Genomic DNA, 19,565 nt, shown 5'->3' on the forward strand with positions numbered 1-19,565 from the left:
TCCTTAAAAGACATTTGCCAAAAGCACTTTATGTGCTTAGATTCACACAAAAACGGTCATAAAATAAACTGTTTCCAGCTAAAGACTAGTGATTCCAGATATACCCAAATTACTCTAATATTAAAGAATTAAATACACACCCTAGTGTACTCAATCAGAATTTCACAGAAGGAGCATGCATTTATTTTTGTGTCTTGGCATTAAACAGGAGACTAGAATCACTTAAAAAAATAAGGGAAAAAAAAAGTATATGGATGCGCTGAAGCAAATGTTGTGCAAATTCACTCAAACTGCAATGACAACATTCATTTTCTTTTACAACTCTCTCCAACTCAACCTCTCTCTCTCAAAAAACAAAACAAACAACCCCCCCTCAAAAACCCCCACCCTAGATATTACCAAGAAGAAAGATGCACAACCCTCCCTCTCAAATAGAAGAGAGATGTGCCATGCTTTCAATGTTAAAGCTCCAAATTCTCCTTAAATATCAGAGCTCTTCACTCTCTTTATTCTTCATATTCTTCAGGGAAAAGTTACTACCACCACCTGTGCTGGAACTAGACACATATAATGTATGCTGCTCTCACTAATTATAGGATAGAAGAATAAAACTCAAAATTGCTTCTGTGCTTCATGGAGAATAAATTTGAAAAGGTGGAAGAAAAAGCAAAATAATGTGTATTAAAAAATCAAACAAACAAAAAACAGGAGAAAACCCGCAGCATGGGCCCATAAAAAATAAGTAAACAGTTTAAATAAAATCAGATGGCTTTAATTCATTTACATGTTCCCTGCCAGACTAAATTTTACAAGAAACTTCAAGTCATCATCTTGAATTCAGGATGGTTTATATTCTACATTTTTAAATCAGACAAAAGCAAGACAGAATTCTTTACAGAGAATTAAGCCAATAATTTTAGCAAAATGATACAAAAAATTCTCTTAAACTAAGTAAAAGTTTTATAGTTACAGTAGAATAATAAAAAGGGGTAAAGTCTGCCGCCTGTGGAGGGAGAACTGAAATGGCTATTCAATAACAGGCGGTTAACTCTGTAAACCATCTCTTCCTTTTCCAGCCCTGTTGCCACAGAGTTCACTTAAGGTCACTGGGTTTCTGGCAAAAGCGTCCTGTAATGGCAGCTGCTGGAGTCTCTGTCCATGTTCTTGTGAGTATCTTTTTGTAAGTGGCATGGAGAACTCCAACTGTAATGTTTCTGCTCTAGTTTGGGGTATTTTTGCTAGTAAAGCCATTGGTAATACAGGAGATCAGCCATGCATTATCTGCCCTCCATGGCAAAGTAATTTTCATCGGTGCACAGCAGACTGGAGAACACTGGGAGTCGCCCGAGCAGGAATCTATCAGAGCCAAAAAAAACAGGATAATGTCAGCACAAGTCTTTTGATTTGCATGTAGATGGCTCTCCGGACAGCGTCTACCACTTGTAATGGCATTAGGGCATAAGACCATTTTAGAAGATTATTATTCCATTTCAGAATCTGTAGACCAATGGATATGTTGTTTTTCACACCCACCTGTATCTACAGGAAGTTATCTGCACTTTACCTGTGTATTAAAGGTTTTAAACAGGAAATGCACCATTTCAGTAAGGAAAGAGTTTGAAGAACAAGTCCATCAGAGCAAAAACATGCACACAAAGAAAGGGATAAATCAGATTAAACCTCAGCTAAGCTCAAAAGAAAGAAAAAAAAAAAAAGAAAAAGAAAGAAGCGATAGGAAATCAAAGTTAAAAAAATCCCAAGATGAATGATAAGTTTAACAATTCCTTCAAAAACAAAACAACAATCAATCCAAAACGAACAAACAAGATCCCCTCAGAGCTGGCCGGTAATGGTGAGGGCATATTAATGACACTTCACATGATCATTTCCATAGCTGAAGCTTGCCTCAAGTAACATGCTGCCCAAGGAAAGTGAGACACCCAGCAGAAGTTTCAGTTTGAGTGGCAGCAAAGGTCAAAGCAGCCAAGTCACTGTTTATCTGAGTCTTGAAGTCTCTAAGCAGCTACATGGTTTTTTGGCATGTCACAAAGGTCAATTACAACAGACAAGATCTTGATCACACTTGATTCTTCAGGCCTTACTCATGCAAACCTTCCACTGATTTCAATGGGAGTTTTGTTTGCGTGAGGCCTGATAATTGACTGTAGGGTCTCATTTACAGATAGCTTTGGATCTTACAAGCATCACACAAGAAAGAAGCAGCTTGTGGAGTCAGCCAAGCACACAAAACAGGAGGAAATTAATTTAAATAAGAGGAGTTAGAGCAGGATTCTACACCCACTGAAGATGTAGGGTTAGTGCAAGCTGGAGTTTTACAGAGAAAGTGAAGCAGCAGTGTTACTTTGCATTTTCACAAGGAACAGAAAAGTCCAGTCTTACTAATATAAAGCAAAGCAAAGAAGCTCCAAAAATAGTAAGAAACAGTGTTCTTCAATGCAGCAAGGTTCAAATAATGACCTGAACTTATTGCTGCCCAGATGTTTGAGCCAAAACAGAAATGGCTCAAAAGCTTGAAAACTGCACACAAAGGCCGAAATGACTTCTTCATGAATCACAGCCAAAGAATTTGGGTATCCAAGTCCCATTCTGCCCACCTCCAAGATGCTCACGTGCCACCTACACCAAAGCAAAGCTTATCTGAAAATGTTTTTTTATTCTCTGGCAGGTCATGAGGGTTGGGAAGAGAATTTAAAAACACCGAGAAACGACAACCGCTTTAATAGTTTTTTCAACTCATGCAAAAAGAGAGCATCACTTCAGTAAAGCAGTTAATTTGCTCATCATAAATCATTAAGCTGCAAATTATAAAAATGAGTAATGTAATATTGAATAGATATCAGACTGGGAGCATTTCTGTGGAATGAGAAGTGGTTCTAGGAGAGATTTGATTCAGGGTTGCTTATATGGTTATTTTTATTCAACTAAATCATCCCCAAATCATACTTTGCAGGTAACTCCACTAAAGAACCTAAGCAGAACAGTAGTCACTAATTCATCCCTCAGAAAGATGGATACTTTTACATTCAGAAGAAAGCATAATGCCACATCAAGTACCTGGCATCTGTAGGACGCAGATAAAGTCTAGGATTCTACAGAAGCAGCAGCCAATCTAATGTTTCCACAGGTTTTAATCCCACCCCTCCAAAGACTCGGTGTCTAATGAGAAGGGACTCACCCAGTGCTGCCTTCCAAGGAGGAGACGAGCAGCTACTTGCCATGGTGTTCGAAGGGAATGCTATTCTGAGATGGGGGGGAAAAGACAGCCATTTGTAACAGTTCCACTGTCCAAATAGATAAAGATGTCTAAAAAGCCAACCTAAATTTGCAGTTGCAGCTACATACTTTTGAAGGTCCTTCGTTTCAGATCAATATAAGAAGTTTCTGTAGTAACGGATATTTTAAAAGGAACAAAAAAAGCTCTTTAGAGAAAGCTGGTAAATTTCTGGGGTTGAAGAGCTACACAGAATATGATCTCTATGAAGATTAATGCATGAATAAAGGTTTGTTTCATAGTAGCTAGGGTCAGGAGGGACCTGAACAGATCATCTAGCCTGACCCCCTGCCACAGGCAGGAATGAATGCTGGGTTCACAAGACCCCAGCCAGGTGATCATCCAACCTCCTCTTGAATTTGCCCAAGGTAGGGGCGAGGACCACTTCCCTGGGAAGTTGGTTCCAGATTTTGGCCACCCTAACTGTAAAATATTGCCTTCTGATCTCTAGTTCATCAGGAGATGAAGAAAAAAATATTTCGAAAGTACTTTTGTTCCAGCTTCTGTCTTATCCTGGGAGAGCGGTACATTGCTTAGACCCTTTGCCACCAGTACTGGCCATTTTCCTTTGACAAAAAGACTTAGTCCCCTACTCCCATGTACAGTATAACAGTGCATCTGAATGCTTTTCCTTCCAACCAAGGAGAGAAATTTCAATCTACATTTGTATTAACAGGAGTAGTATATGTGCTAGACCCTACAAGGTGCTGAGTACTTTGTATCTAAGGTGCTTTAAAAAAAAATTGCTAACTTGAAAGCATGAGTTGTTCCATTTAAGTAGTTTCTGTGAAAGCCCTAAATGAAGGTTACTCACCTGCAACCAGAGTTCAAGATAATCTCTGCACTTTCATATTCATGTGTTGATTGTGCAAGCTGAACAGGGTAAACCTTTCAGAAATAGTGCCCACTAGGGTGTTTATATCTCCCCTGTTGCTCCTCCACACACTGGAGGGCCTGGTCATAGGAGGAGCCATAGCACACTGACTGCTTAAGATCCACTGGCACTTCAGGTCCAACATTCATAAATGTATTCTCAGATTTTAAAGCAGAAGTGGCCATTATCTTATGTAGCCTAACCTCCTGCCCAACACAGGCCATGAAAATGTCACCCCATTGCCACTGAGTCCACTAATCTGCCTTTGATTAAAGCAGAAGATCTAGAGAGGCATCTAGCCCTGAGCTGAGGACATCAAGAAATGGAAAATCCCTTTGTAGTTGCTTCCAGTGGCTATTCACTTTCACTTAAATTGTGCCTTTGTCTATATTGAAGTTGTTTGGCTTTAACCTTTTAGCCACTAGTTCTTGTTATGCTGTTATCTGCTGGATTTAAGAGCCCGTTACGCGCCCTATATTTTCTCCCTGACGACACTGACACGCTCACGCATCAAAAATCTAGAGATGATTTATTAGACTGAGCTCCAGGTTCTGGCAGTGTATGGTGTATTTGCCAACCTGCAATCTCTGCCCCACCATCTAGTTTTCAACATTATGAAGAGCTGCCACCACAACTGGATGCAGTATTTCCTCAGTGCCCCAATACCATATACAGAGAGGAAAACTGCCTCCCTTCTATGTACTGTACACAACCTAGGATAGAATTAGTCTTTTTGCGCCATGGCATCCCATGGAAAGCCATGTGAATATCAGCTGCACCCTTTGTCCCTGGATGTCTGACTTTGCATTTGGTTGGTTTTATTCACATACACGTGCACAAATGGACTGAGCTTAACAAGAAATCAAACCTGCTCTGCTGTGTATGGATGCCTGGTCCTCAACAATATTTACTAATGTGAAGATTTTTACATTTACTCTTTTATCATAAACATACATACCAGACAGCTTCTGGCTCAAACCCAGTCTCTGCCTACCTCCACTAAACACCCCCCCATTTGATGACTTCCCATTGACGAGTACGTAGAGAGCTGAAATTAGCCAGCTCTGAAGTAATACAACATGAGCTCAACTGACGCACAGTGTTAGGCGACGTTTACTCACGAGAATGCCATGCAGGACTATGCCAAATGTCTTAAAATGCCAGGTATCTTTGTCAACTACATTTGTTTCCTCAAGGAATAAAACAAAATTTATTTGAGAAAACTTCTCTCTCTGTAAAGCTATGTTAACTTGTAGTGCTTGTATTCCCATTGTTTATTCACGGAAATCTGCACACTTTCCACAGACATCGGATGAGGTTAGAGGAAGAAGGTGGGCAGTAAGTGTGACTGTGCAGAGGTCATCTTTAGGAATTCTGGTTACAGATGGCCTTTGCACATTCCTACCCATGGGAGTTCAAAAACCAGCACCCCTCCCTCCGGAAGGTGCACAGAGGAGGACTGCACTACTGCTTTCCCAAACTGAACAAGTGGTCAGACCTAAAGAACAGTGTTCTGTGAAAATGTGAACTGAGCTCCAAGTGACAGATCTAGAGATCTCACAAGTGTGCTCCAAGCCCTTCTGGAGAAGGGACCAGAAGGGTATACAAAGCATTCAGAAAGCATTCTTTAGTTCTTCCACTGATAAGGGACAAATCCAATAGTTTCCTACATCCCTTAAGCCTACTGAAAACAGGCTTGGGTAACATTCTTAGCATCAAAATTAACACACAGATTACTGTGCGCCCCCCCCGCTCCAAAGTGAAATCAAAACTCAAAATTAAAATCCTGGCAATGTTATGGATTGTCAATATGGAATCCTGTAAGCCTCTTGCCAAAAAATATTATGTGAAAGGATGAAGAACCACTTTATCCTTACGAGAGACAATTACAAAACAGCTGTCTGAACAGAAGGGAAAAACACTGAAACATTCTCTGATGGGTTCAAACAGGTGCTCCGCGATCTGAGGCTCCAGATAGGAAAAGATTCTCGGACTGGAGAGAAGTTCTTTATTCCCTCCAGGAATCTTTTATACAATTGTTGGATACAGACCAACTAGCACATAGGCAGAATTCATACAAACAGTGCCATGAGTGACACCTGCAAGTTATCCCAGGTACTACTGCTTTAGTTGATCCATTTGAAGAACTAAAAGATGCTCTTATGGAAAGGTTAGCAGCCAAGCGACCTTCAGCAACTCAGATTTTTGGCTAGTTGTTTGATCTTCCAGCAGTGACTGTAAAGAAATAATTGCTGAAAATTGGAAACTCATATTTACATTTGGAGGGAAATTCCTGATGCACTGCTGTATTTAAACTAAATATTTCTCACTGGCTACAATTTAGGACTGGCAGGATAACCATTTGTAACAGCTATGTGCCTGAGGGTATCTTGTGATTTGAAAGATAAGCATTCTAGAGTTTTCAAAACATTAAGTAGGGTCCCCAGTTGGATGTCATAATAAGATGGTGGATAAAAGTATGAAATCAAGGTTCAGTCCAACAAGGACTTAGATCAAATCAATATTTTCTCAACTCATCTTTCTTGTTTTGTTTTGGGTTTTTTTTTGTTATTTCCCTGAAGTATTAATACGTGCCCTGGAGGAAGTTCATGCATTTCCAAGGAGGTCTGCCTGGCTCTACAAGTAGTCAAGTCCCAAGCTGCTGGAGAGAAGCTACAGAAAAGATCTCGCCAAACTAAGGAGCGGGCAAAAAAGAAAAGGCAGAGAGACTTAAATGTCAACAAGTGCAAGGTAATGCACCTGCGGAAAAATAACCTTAACTACATGTACACAACGCTGGGCTTTGAACTAGTTGTTACAATTCAGGAAAGAGACCTGTCATCCTCCTGCTTTACTCAGCCTTGATGAGGCCGCAGCTGGAGTACTGCATCCAATTCTGGGCTCCATAATTTAGGAAGGATGTGGAGAAGCTTGAAAGAATCCAGAAGAGAGCAACACACATAATCAAAGGGCAAGAGAACAGGCCTTATGAAGACAGGCTGCAAACCATGGGACTCTTCAGCCTGGAGAAGCGAAGGCTTAGGGTGACTTGATGGCAGCCTATAAGTACATAAGGGGTGCGCATCAGGATCTGGGTTCACCAGAGCACCCCAGGGGATCCAATGGTCACAACCTCCTGCAAGATCAATTTAGCCTGGACATAAGGAAAAACTCCTTTACTGTTTGAGCCACCAAGGTCTGGAACAGACTCCCCCCCCAGAGGTGGTGCAAGCACCTACTCTGGACACTTTGAAGAAACATTTGAATGCTTACCTTGCTGGGATCCTTTGAACCCAGCTGACTTCCTACCCTTTGGGCAGAGGGCTGGACTCAATGATCTTCCGAGGTCCCTTCCAACCCTAATGTCTATGAAATTTGTGAATACCGCGTGCAGTTCTGATCCCCACATCTCAAAAACGACATTGTAGAATTAGAAAAGGTACAGAGAAGGGCAACCAAAATTATCTGAAGCCTGGAGCAGTTGCCACAGCAGGAGAGACTAAAAAAAGACTAGGTATCTTCTGTAAAGAAAGGAGAAGGCTGAAGGGGGATATGACAAAGGTCTATAAAATCACAAAGGGTATGGAGCAAGCAAACAGGGACTGCTGTTCACAGAGTCACAGAATATTAGAACGGGGGGAGGGAGGAATCTGGTGAAATCAGTAGGTGATAAGTTTAAAAGTAATGAGAGAAAAGTTTTTTATGCAACACACAGTTACCTTGTGGAATTCCTTGCCACAAGACAGGACAGGACAGGATACAGGGCTAAATGGGCCACTGGACTACCTAGTATGGCACTTCTTATGTTCTTATGAGACAATGGTTTAAGCATTGTACAATTTCTTTCCCTCAGCAGTAAGAGGAACCAGCTCTGTTGTCTTTTTTTTTTAAGCTTCCCTTCCGTTTCTTGTACAAACTAAGGGATCTGGTGTTCTCCTTGCTGCAACAAAGACTGATCTGAATGTGGGAGTTTCATGGGCTTAACATGAAGCTGAGCTACCATTATATTTATAAAGACTGCAGCTACCAATGGTTTTAGGAAAACAACAGACATTGTACTAGCTAAGTCAAAGTTGATGCCTCTTACTGCTGACCCTGCATGCAGAGTACAGATTCATATTACATCCTCCACCCTTCAAGGTATGCTCTTTTCATGGATCAGCTTGTTCAGAAGAAACAAATACCTGTGAGGCCATGGATGTTTTGTTGACTGGAATCTTTGGATTTCAGCCAAGAATACTTGCATTGGAGCCTCGCTATGCTTTTTAAATCCATTAAGGGTCAGAACAGAAGCCGGCTGTCCAGTACTTATGAACCCTTTGACTCTGAGCCAAAATGTTTATTAGCAAGAGCTCCCTGAAAAAACAATGCTTTGAGTTGAGGGTGATTCTCCTATCTCTGGCAGCTACTGTCCTCCACATGGAGCCTCAAGATGAAGAAACAACTTTCCTCCAGGCAAGCCAAAGGTGCTCCTATGATTATGACACTAACATGATAGCATAGCAAGAGGCACATCACTTTAAAGCCAATTTCTAAGTCATTGCTGACTAAGGTTTGTGCCAGGAAGCTAAAATCCCTAGTGAAAGAAAAAGTAAATACAGCAAAATAATGTGTTAAAGAGTAGTCTAATGAAAAAGCATTGGAAATGATCCCTTCCATTGAATCCAGGCTGGAAAACCCAGTGAGGTTCCTGACCCATCTGTAATCACGATTGAAAGGAACTTCGGTGAGTGCTTTCCCACGCACTCTAAATGCCTGGAGCAGAGAGGGTAAAATGGAGTGGAGAGGTATGCCCAGCTGGCATATGATACATTGTTAATGCACTCCATCCCACAGGGCAACTCCCTACCTATGCCCAGAAACCCTGACCTCCTACCCCTGAAACAGAACTAATATTAAGCTGGCAATACCCATTAAGAAACTCTTGATCAGTAAAATATGCCTTTCAAAAGCTCACCAGTCAAGTTTATTTCATCTGCATAAAAGGATTGCTTCTGATGTACAATGAAACGTGAAAAAAAATCTCCTTCAGTTTGCTGGATTTAAAACTGTTAAGAAACAAAATGCTTTGAGCTAAGATACAAACCAATAATAACATTCAGAAACCTAGCTATATAATGCCAGTGTGAATAAAATACCATGTTTTATTAGTGATAATGAAAAGGTAATTTTGGTTGGCAATGCCAGCTCAAGTAGGGAGCGTGGCGTTTTCATTTATGAGCAGCAGCCTCAGAACACAGATTAAACATTAAGTAAATACTTTGAAAATCATCTTGTGCCTGACATTACCAAAGAGGAAAATGAAGCAAATGTGGATGGTCTAAGACATTCACCTTCTTTGCTAATATGTTAGTATTTATTTTATCTACAAGTATTCTTTACTCCACTTGTTCTTGCAATCTGCCTTGTTTTACATTAAAGAAGTACGAGTCAAATCTGAAATATGAGACAGTGCTTAGAAAGCCCTGACAACAATGACATTCAATATAAATTAAAGATTTAAAATAAGGGGAAATGTTTTAAAGTATACAATAAACTAAGAAACAATTTACAGGCTGAGAAGCATCAAGACTTTAAAGCGGAATTTGAGATCGTTGCTCAGCTACAACAGTATAAAAATGTATCCCTCCTTTCAGTACTCCCCTTGGTCCCAAGCCACTTAAGGCACCAAGCCTAGCCAGACCTGCAAGATGTCCCAACTGCTCAAAGGGATTACTGTATTTGCCTGAATCCAAGCTAACTTTGAATTTAAGATGACCCCGCCCCCGAATAAGACTCTTGAATGGGAAGTTGTAATAAATTCGTAAGATTTCCATGCCTAGAATTTGATGATTGAAGGGTTGTCTTAAATTCACACGTGCTCCTCTCCGTTACTGCAGGGGAGAAAGCAGCAGCAAGGGGGCAGGTGGTGGAAGGGGGAGTCAAGCAGCTTAATGCCCATCCTTTGTTCCCCTTACCAACTGCCTCTCCCTATGCCCTACAGCACCTACCTTCCTGCTGCCAGTTACCTTCAGTCATGGTTATCTGATCTCTGCTGGCCACGCAGCAGTAGCTGCAGTGGTAGCAGCTGGAGCTGGGACCAGAGCTGCTGCCACCATAACCAATGAGGCTGAAGCTAAACCCATGACAGGTGGTCAATAGTGGCAAGGGACCAAAGCTGCAGCTTTAACTCTGATCCTGAGCCTGCCCCAAACCTTATACTTGGGGGAGATTCCCCCCTCCCCACCCCATGTTGAATGGCTGGGAGGAAACACTACTTGTCTCAGATTCAACTAAGGAAGATACTTGGCTAAGAATCCTTATTTCTTATAACTGAATGCAATATACTGAAGTCCTACAAGATATAGCAGTTGTCTGTGCAATAGTCCTTATACATCAGTAAAGAAAATGTGCAGAAAAATGCCTGCAGTCATGAGCGAAACAGCCAGCAGTTGTAACCAACACTCTTCATATCTGGAACGAAGTACTGAATCATACCAGACAATGGCAAAAACCTCTCTTACCACAAGTTTATTACTTCATCAGAAGCAAGATATACCCACTTGGAAGGAGATAAAAATAGAGCACTACTTACAGCAATTATTCTCCAATAATGGCTTGCTCTTATTCAGGTTACTACAAAAACAATTCTAACAAATTGCTTGAGTTGAGCCTGGAGTATATGTGCTGAAATGCTGCTTTCAGCACAAAAAACAGACGATTTCCCTTTATCATCAGAGGTCCCCAAATTAACTCTCAATCATTACATTTTGATTGACCATTTCTATGACCATCTATAATAAAATACATTACATGTGTGCTATTTGTAGTTAAAGATATGACCATGTACTTTACCTGCCATTCATTACCTCAGTCCCATCTTATCCAAAACTGACTTTCCAGAAAGTGTTCTTTCCATAAATCACTATTTACTAAAGAAACATTCCCACTCTCCTCCCCTTAAAAATTAAAAAATGCACAGAGGCCTATGACATCCATAAAATAATCCCAAATTACTGATAGGTTTAAACATCAAGTGGAGTGCCCCAAGGGTTGGTCCTAGGGCTGTTTTTGTTCAAAATCTTCATAAATGATTTGGAAGATGGGATGGATTGCACCCTCAGCAAACTTGCAGGTGACACCAAGCTGGAGGGTGTAGCAGATACACTGGAAGGTATGGCTAAGATTCAGAGAGACCTAGACAAATTGGAGGACTGGGCCAAAAGAAATCTCATGAGGTTCACCAAGGACAAGTGCAAAGTTCTGCACTTGGGACAGAAGAATACCTACAGGCTGGGGACTGACTTGGTTAAGCAGCAGCTCTGCAGAAAAGGGATCTGGGGTTTACAGTGGACAATAAGCCAGATATGAGTCAGCCGCATGCCCTTGTTGCCAGGAAGGCTAATGGCACCCTGGGCTACATTAGTAGGACACCTGCCAACGGATCGAGGGAAGTAATTATTCCGCTCTATTCGGCACTAAGGAGGCCACATCCGGAGTCCTGTGTCCAGTTGTGGGCCCCCCACTACAGAAAGCATGTGGACAAGTTGGAGAGTCCAGCAGAGGGCAACAAAAATGGTTCGGGGGCTGGAGGACAGAACTTGTGAGGAGAGGCTGAGGGAACTGGGCTTATTTAGTTTGGAGAAGAGAAGAATGAGAGGGGATTTGATAGCAGCCTTCAACTACCTGAAGTGTGGATCCAGAGAGAATGGAGCTGGGCTGTTCTCAGTGGTGAGAGATGACAGAACAAGTCCTCACAAGAGCAATGGGCTCAAGTTGCAGTAAGGGAGATTTATGTTGGATATTAGGAAAAGCTTGCTCACTAGGAGGGTGGTGAAGCACTGGAACAAGTTACCTAGAGAATCTCCATCCTTGGAGGTTTTTAAGGCCTGGCTTGACAAAGCCTTGGCTGGGATGATGTAGTTGAGGCTGGTGCTGCTTTGAGCAGGGGGTTGGACTAGATGCGACTTTCTGAGGTCCCTTCCAGCCCTCCTTGTCTGCGATTCTACCTGTATTTTGCACCTTAAAGCTGAGCAAGGGGAGCATTCGGAGATCTCCACAGCACATGCTTCTAGAGATGGACAGTTTTGAGGTAGGAATTAAGTTATAATGTGTGTGTCTGAAGTTTTTTTTGTCATTTGAAAGGTTTAAAAAAATCTGTCCCACATCAAGCTGTGGGAGTGATGGCACCAAAGGACTTCAGGGAGATGGATGAAGAAGGCTGGGTTCTGTAGATAGCCAAGAGGAATGCCCTCTCACTCAGTACAGAAAATGGACAGTGTGGATTGAATGAAGCTGGATGCACAGCATCTTGCCTCATTCAGCAGCAGTAGTATGGAACCACTTGGTGACCCCCCCCGGGAAAATACTGAAAAGCCGTTTCACAACGCACAATGTAATCTGCATGCTAACTGAACCAGTGCTTGTGAGTTAAGAAGAATTTGTCCACACTTTCTTGACCCTACTATTTCTAATCCCTCACTTGTCAAAATGACTTTGTTAGGCTGTGTTCCCTTGCCCATGAAATAGGAATAAATATATTTCTCTCACTTTAAAGCATTTTGAGATCTAATTAAAAGCTTTATAACATTTAGGAATCTCTCTCCTACTTGACTGGACACATGACTCACCTCATGGGCTAACACTATCATCCTTGGCAGTGTTATAGTCTCACCCTACAGACTTCCATGTCTGCTTTCAAGCTTCAAACTGTCACAACCCAAAGGGTGTGATTTTTGTTTTTGTGCGCTTCGGCACTGCTAAATTGTTCCCGCTAAATTATCGCTTCCTTGCACGGTGGAGTTTTCTGCTGCAAAAGAGACCCCTGGTGCAAGGGAGAATTTCCCGCCAATTTGAAGCTTTCTTTGCAGGGTGCATTTCTTTGTTGCAGCACAGAAATGCTCGTTGCAAAGAGTTCCCGCCATTTGTATGCTAATTCGAGTCCCATTATTGGCCAGTTCTAAATTATTCACACGTAGCGGCTAGTGATTGGCTTGCTAGCCGTAGAAAAGGCTTGAGTGGTTTCCGCCCAAGTTGGAGGACTCCACGAACAAGGGAGGAGGAGACTTCATGCTGTGTGAAGATCTCTAAGCGCTGTGGATCCTTACGGACCCAGTGCATTTCAAGCAGGCAACGGAGGTCTGATCAACCTCTAGCCTCTCCCCGTCGCCGAGCGCAGTCCAGACGTATCCCTTTCCGCGTGCAAAAGAACCGGACCACGGAGCCTAGCAAACTTCGTGTGGAGCAGAAGGACCCACGGAGCCTAGCAAACTTTGTGTGAATCCTTGACCGATCTCAGAGCTCTTCTACCCGGGTTCGAGTCCTGCAGGTTTATTTTCCCGTCGCCGAAACCCATTGCAACGTACCCTCGTATTTTTCATCTTCCCGTCGCCGGAACCCTTTGCGACGTACCCTCGTGCCCTGCAGGTTCGAGTTTTGTTTTCTTTTCTGTCTGTAACTGCAACTCAAGCAAGTTTTCCAGCCTGCACCACTGCCATCTCGGTGTAAGTAAACAATCTTTAAAACTACCGCTACACATTCGTGCCTAATTCCAGCTCGACGGCCTTCCCTCTCCGCCCCGGCGTGCCTGGGCTGCTGGCCACAGCCCGCGTGCAGCACGGAAAAGGGCTCGGGTCGCTCCCGGCCTGCACACAAACCTGGATCACCTGACCATAACCAAAACAGTGGTTTCTTTGGGCTTTCCTTCAACAACACTTATTTTTTGATCTCTCACTAACAGACTCCCTTCTCAGAACTACTATTCTACTCGGAGAAACACCTTTACAACAACAACACATCCAAGCATAATTTAAATGCTGTCATAGTAACAAGAAGGTAAATCGACACCCTTAACTTCTATCACCTAATTGTGATAACATACTCTGTCAGCTAAGAAGTGTAAGGGTCTACAACCTGGGAGACATTTAAGTTTTACCCAAACTCGGTATTTGCAAAGAAAATACTATTTGTTTGCTTAAGGTACTGGTCTCTTGCCACTACTACAAGTCTATCTACTTACTGAATACAATGTTTCCTCACAATGGGAAGCCTGCATCACTAAAGACTGAGGAAAGCTTTGCATCAGCTAAGCTTTGCGATCATCCAGGACAAGCTCGCTGAAGATTTTGGAAACACTATAATAAAGGCAAAGAAACTTCCTAGTCTCCCGCACAACTATTCTGTAAGATGTCAAAAAAAATCTGAAGATAAACTGTTGCTTTAGAAGAGATTTCTGTCACCAACACTATCAGCCTTCTTGCATCCATTCCACAATATCTGGAAAGATGTTTTCAGTGAACCGGATACCTTGGATTCACCGTATCACTTATTCTTCTTCAGTCCTCAACTGTGCCTTCCGAGATCTCTAATGCATCAGCAGCCTTGATTTCCTGTCTGTAATGAGTCACCATGCCCTGCACTGACTAAATGATTCCCTTAATTCTACACACCCTCCCTCAGCTTCTTTGGAAAACTTCCCCACTGCACCAGCATCATTTTGATCTGAAAACATGGCCTAGACCTAATGCAGAAGAGGAAAACAAGTGAGTGGAAAGTTATGTAAGAAACTGAAAGACCAAATAAGCTAAAATGGTTTGGATTCTGTTAGCTCTGAAATTTTCTATTTTTTTCTACAAATAGAGAATGCTCTATTAATTTATAAGCTTTTCACTAGCAATCACTACTACAGTATGAGTATTTATAGTACAACCCACTGCCATGTCACATGTTTCAATTTAGTTGCTCAAGCTAGGTTAGACAAATTTCAACTATGTTTAAAAACAACTTACCGCACAGGAAAAAAACAGCAATAACTGCTTTACAAAAGCAAATATTGTCACTAAATAACAAGCTGTACACTCTGGCAAAAAAAGGCTACTGCAAAATTAATTTTACAAAATGAGAAACAATCCTGTCAGTATGTCGTACATCATTAATACCAGTGTAGCTTCTCTTGTCAAAAAAGGATTAAAAAAAATATCAGTTTGCTTCCGAGAAATACATGCATAGAAAGAAGCAAGAATTTATACCAAATGTTTAAAGCTCATGGCGAAGAACATTTAGTTTTTTACACTTATAAAAAAGGATCTACAAGAACCAGAGGGTAAAAGGGAAAAAAAAAAATCACAAGCTGATAAGTATTTGATAACATATTAAAAAGCTTCTACCTACTCACAGTTCAAAGCAGGAAGAAAGTAATGAAAGAACAAAGAAAAAACAGATGTGGAATAGAAAATTAGGAGCACATAAAAGGAAGAGTGTAACATAGTCTAAGGGTAGCTTTACTAACTGTATTTTGTCACTATATTTTCACCTCAGTTGCAGAAATTGCAATTTCTTCAATATTACACCCTCTCAAAAGTTAAAAAAAAAACTAGCAAGAATTGCCAAAAACTTAATTTATACAAGACTTCTGAAATCTGCAGTTAAAATGATCAAGACAGGGATCTTTAAGATTTTGAATACAACAGTGCCCTGTAACATCTGCTATACAATACAAGTCCAGTACATTCTTTTCTGAATGCTTTAGGGAGGCAAAATATTTAGCTTATGATCCTGCAATTAGCATGCATAACTGCTTAGATTCACTGAAATATGTGGTAAGATGCGTATAGTACAAACTGCCCTGGAACCAAAAATCCTCAACCTGGAGGAACAGAAAGGAACAGAAAGGAGTGAAAGAAAGAAAAAAAAAAAAGCTGGCCCTTGCTTGGTTTTCTGGGGATCTGTATGACGCCTTGTTACCTGTTCAAGTGAAACTATGTTACGCAGGCCACCTAACTGGAGCCTTCACTGAGGCCAGTGTTAATGTTTCCTAAGATGCTTCCAAAAAGCTGAAAGAGACAGGAATTATGTATCTAGAAATGTTTCTAAAAGGAAGAGAACACTCTTCAACATGAAAGCCCATTAATTAGTTAGTAAGCCAATGCAGCTTCACAGTCTGATCAAATCGCCCACCCTTTTCCAAAAAAAAGCATCTGTTCTATACCTGTGAAGTCGACATGCGAGAGGTATCTTGTCGGCCTGTTAAGTCGGATGAAGAGATATTGACAGGGGCACCACGATGCAATCTCATACTCACTTTCCTTTCTCGCTCCATTCCAGACACTGGACGAGGAGAGGTGTTAGCTGTGAAAAAAAGTGTCAGAATTCTTGAAATGCACAAATAGACAGCATTAAAAAGTGGTCACTTACCCAAAATAATGCAGATTCTTCTACAGAAGAATTATATTGCCTCTAGAAAAACAGACTGTGGAGGTCATGCGCCTAATAAGACAGCCACAGGACCTTTTTAAATAGTAACTATCAATTAATGGACTAGAATTTCTTCCAGACCTCTGCTGAGCATGTTGAGGATCTGGACCCTCAAATGCAAAAGGTCAGGAAGTTTCCAGCCCGGAAAACACAGCTATGTAAAGACTTTGTTTTAATAAAAGGTGTCATGGGGAAAAGGCAAACTTGTAGGTCCCTTTTGTAGAGAGACAGTAAATAGAAACAGCAGCTAATTCAACTGTGTACTCAGTGATCACACTGAAGGGAGAAGGAAAATGTTTAAGACAGGTTGAACACACAAAAAAACAAACAAACACACTGAAAACTTTTACTTTAGGTAAATCTTTTAAAACTTATTCTATTTAGCAAATGAGTCTAACAGGATCTCCTTGATCCCTTCAGATACATAAACATGTCCAGCCTGGAAATCCATTGGCTATCCTGTCAAGTAAAGAGACTAGGGGTCTAGATGCTGGTTTCCTGAGGCAACAAGCATGTCTTTCACAATGGGGTAGGAAGTAAACAAATGATCTTTAAAGAGATCCAGAAACTGGGATTTAACCAGATGTGCCATGTTCAGGCTGACATGACTAAGATCATTCTGGGTTTCTTCTGCCAAACCTCCAATACTCCAAGGAAGAGTAGAAAGGGAAGTGAGATGTAGAAGTAGCAATCTCCTTTCAGTCTAAATAAAAAGATGTCTGCATACACACAATGGATCTCTGCCTGCTGAGGATACCAACTTAGGTTGTCCATTTTTTAAATGCATCTATCACAATTAGATCAGATATGTTTTGAATTGACTATTCCCACAGACTGATCACCACTTCACAAAGTAGCATAATTACACCACAGATCAACGGAAGATAGATTTATGAGGCACAGCCAACCAAATGGTCCTTGACTCCAGCAAATGTGTGAAGATACTATTTCTAAGGCTCTCAGAGGGCACAGATAAATCCAGTGCCACCAGCCAGATCTGCCATTTTGCCCACCCCTGTTCTAAGGCCATCCTAGTTAAACCGTTGGTAAGTATTTATCATAAATTCTTCACTTAACTGGGGAGAGGGTCTTTACAATCAACCCCTTTCATTAACATATAGCCCATCAGGTTGTGGATTGATAAGTGTCATTAATCATTGTATATCTATGATTGTAAACCTGGAGGAAGTGCGGAATAATGGGCCTAAGATGTTGGAAAGCCTGAGCAAGAGCTCAGGGTTACTGGGTCTGGTCTACATCTATCCTCCCACGCTTAAGTATTTTTTTTTAATTATTATTATTTCTACTGCCTGATCTGGATGCTAGTAAAGTTATGTTTAGCTTTTTCATAAAAAGATTCTCTCGAAAGAAGACAGGTGTGCTCCCTCTTTATTCCAAGGCCCCACCCAACAGAGCAGGTTCCCTTTATCCCAATATGGGAATAGAGACATTCCATACAATAATAGTACACAAAACAAACGCTGACCTAGAGGAAGCAGATTACATCTGTAACTTACAATTATGAATGTTAGTGACCTATTATTCATTTGTAGAGCTTCTTGCTACAGGATGCTGATAGGGCCAAATACTTCACATTATTCAAGAAGGGACTGAGCATTTATAGGGGTAAGAATGATATCCAGAGTCATGGGCAATACAGTTAGGAAGAGATATAGGTGCAAAGAAAAATAATTCACGTTTCAGGGTCTGACCCAAGTTCCAATGAATGAGGAATTTGAATGAGACCTTTTTTTGCTTTTTTTTTTTTTTAGGGGTGGGAAAATGGGGCAATTATCTCATATCTGTCATATCCGCTGAATCCCCCTGATCCTTTCTATGAAGCATTTGGTACTGGATCATAGTTTGGGACAAGATAATGGACCAGGCAGACCACAATTCTTGTCCAGTATTTCACTTCCTACATCCTTAATTCCAAGCAAGGCCCAATGTGACCTAGAAGCTTCCAAAATATAACGAATAACATTATTATACACACATAGACACACACACTTTTTATTTTTTATAGATATATTTCAGCTTAAAGTTGACAATTACACTTGTAAGCCTGACACACAGAAAACAAGCAGCTGGTTCTAGCAGCACCTAGAACCCGAAAGTTCTGCACTGGCCTCAAACTGATGGTAAAGAAGGCTCAATGGGGCTAATGCCACAAAAGAAACTGATTCCTGATCAGAATAACCAAAAGCTGGTATGAAACTAAGTTAGTCACACATGAGAAGGTCACACGTGTCTTTGGTGGCTATTTCAGCATGACACAGTGCTTTGCAATTTTATTTGCTTGTGACTATGGTGAGGTGCAATAAAAGATTAAAATCTCTAATATCAATAACCAGACAGTCATTTAAGCCTTTAACAGGGCTAAAAACAGATCAGTCCTATCAGTCCTTATGTTATCTCTCACATAAAATAATAAAAAATAATCATTCTATTAAAAAGGCAAAAATTACACTAAAACCACTATTAGGGAAATGCTCTATTTTTTTACAAGTTTGAAATTGGGACTCAACAAAACACTTATACAACTGATTTCAATGCCCTAAGAATATGTAAGTTTCCCTGGGAAAAAAAAAGATGGGGGAGAGGGGTAGGCAGAAATGTTGAAAAATATGCAGTTAAACGCAGTAAGAAATTCTGACTCAAGATCAAATCAGATTGGCCTGTAGCATGACTAGCACAGTGCACAGCAGAAAATAAAAACCTGGTTTGGTTATTTAGAAAAAAGCATTTACAAAAAATGTGTAAAATCTCTCTGGTTCTGTTTATTCACTCAAGCTGATTTAAAAAAAAATGGCCAAGTGCTACATTTCAATTTCCAATAACCAGGAAGCAGCGGAGCAACAGAACAGAGGAATCTCCCAAACCTGCTTTTTTTGCCATGAAGTTTATTACTTACCAGTATGTGAGGTTGGAGTAAGAGGAGTGGGAGGAGCCACATCTTGCGTTCCTCTCAGCCTACCAGAAGCTGTGGAAGGTAAGCCACGAACTGCTGGATTTCGTGCATGTCTCATTCTTTCCTCTCGTTCCCTTCGCTCCCGTTCAGCATCCTCAGCAGCTCTGCTTGCACCCTAGGGCATGAGACGAGTAAGCCACAAGAGAAACTACTAAGCTTATTACTGCTGTCTCACATACTAGTGCAAGAGCAGTAAT

At 41.1% G+C, this 19,565-nt stretch overlaps 1 protein-coding gene across 1 annotated transcript in view; it reads right to left on the reverse strand.

Moving 5' to 3' along the window:
• Positions 1–750: 750 nt before the first annotated feature.
• Positions 751–19,565, reverse strand: part of CSNK1D (casein kinase 1 delta) — a 44,515-nt gene continuing 25,700 nt past the window's right edge. Inside the window, exons 7-9 of the mRNA XM_006038890.3 lie at positions 19,312–19,483; positions 16,132–16,271; positions 751–1,356 (exon numbers count right to left, since the gene is read on the reverse strand). Coding sequence (XP_006038952.2) covers positions 1,306–1,356; positions 16,132–16,271; positions 19,312–19,483 — 363 coding nt within the window. The 3' untranslated portion in view covers positions 751–1,305. The remainder of the gene's footprint in view (positions 1,357–16,131; positions 16,272–19,311; positions 19,484–19,565) is intronic.

This window comes from Alligator sinensis, unplaced genomic scaffold (assembly GCF_000455745.1).
Source record: "Alligator sinensis unplaced genomic scaffold, ASM45574v1 scaffold1644_1, whole genome shotgun sequence".
In the NCBI taxonomy this organism is placed as follows: Eukaryota; Metazoa; Chordata; order Crocodylia; family Alligatoridae; genus Alligator; species Alligator sinensis.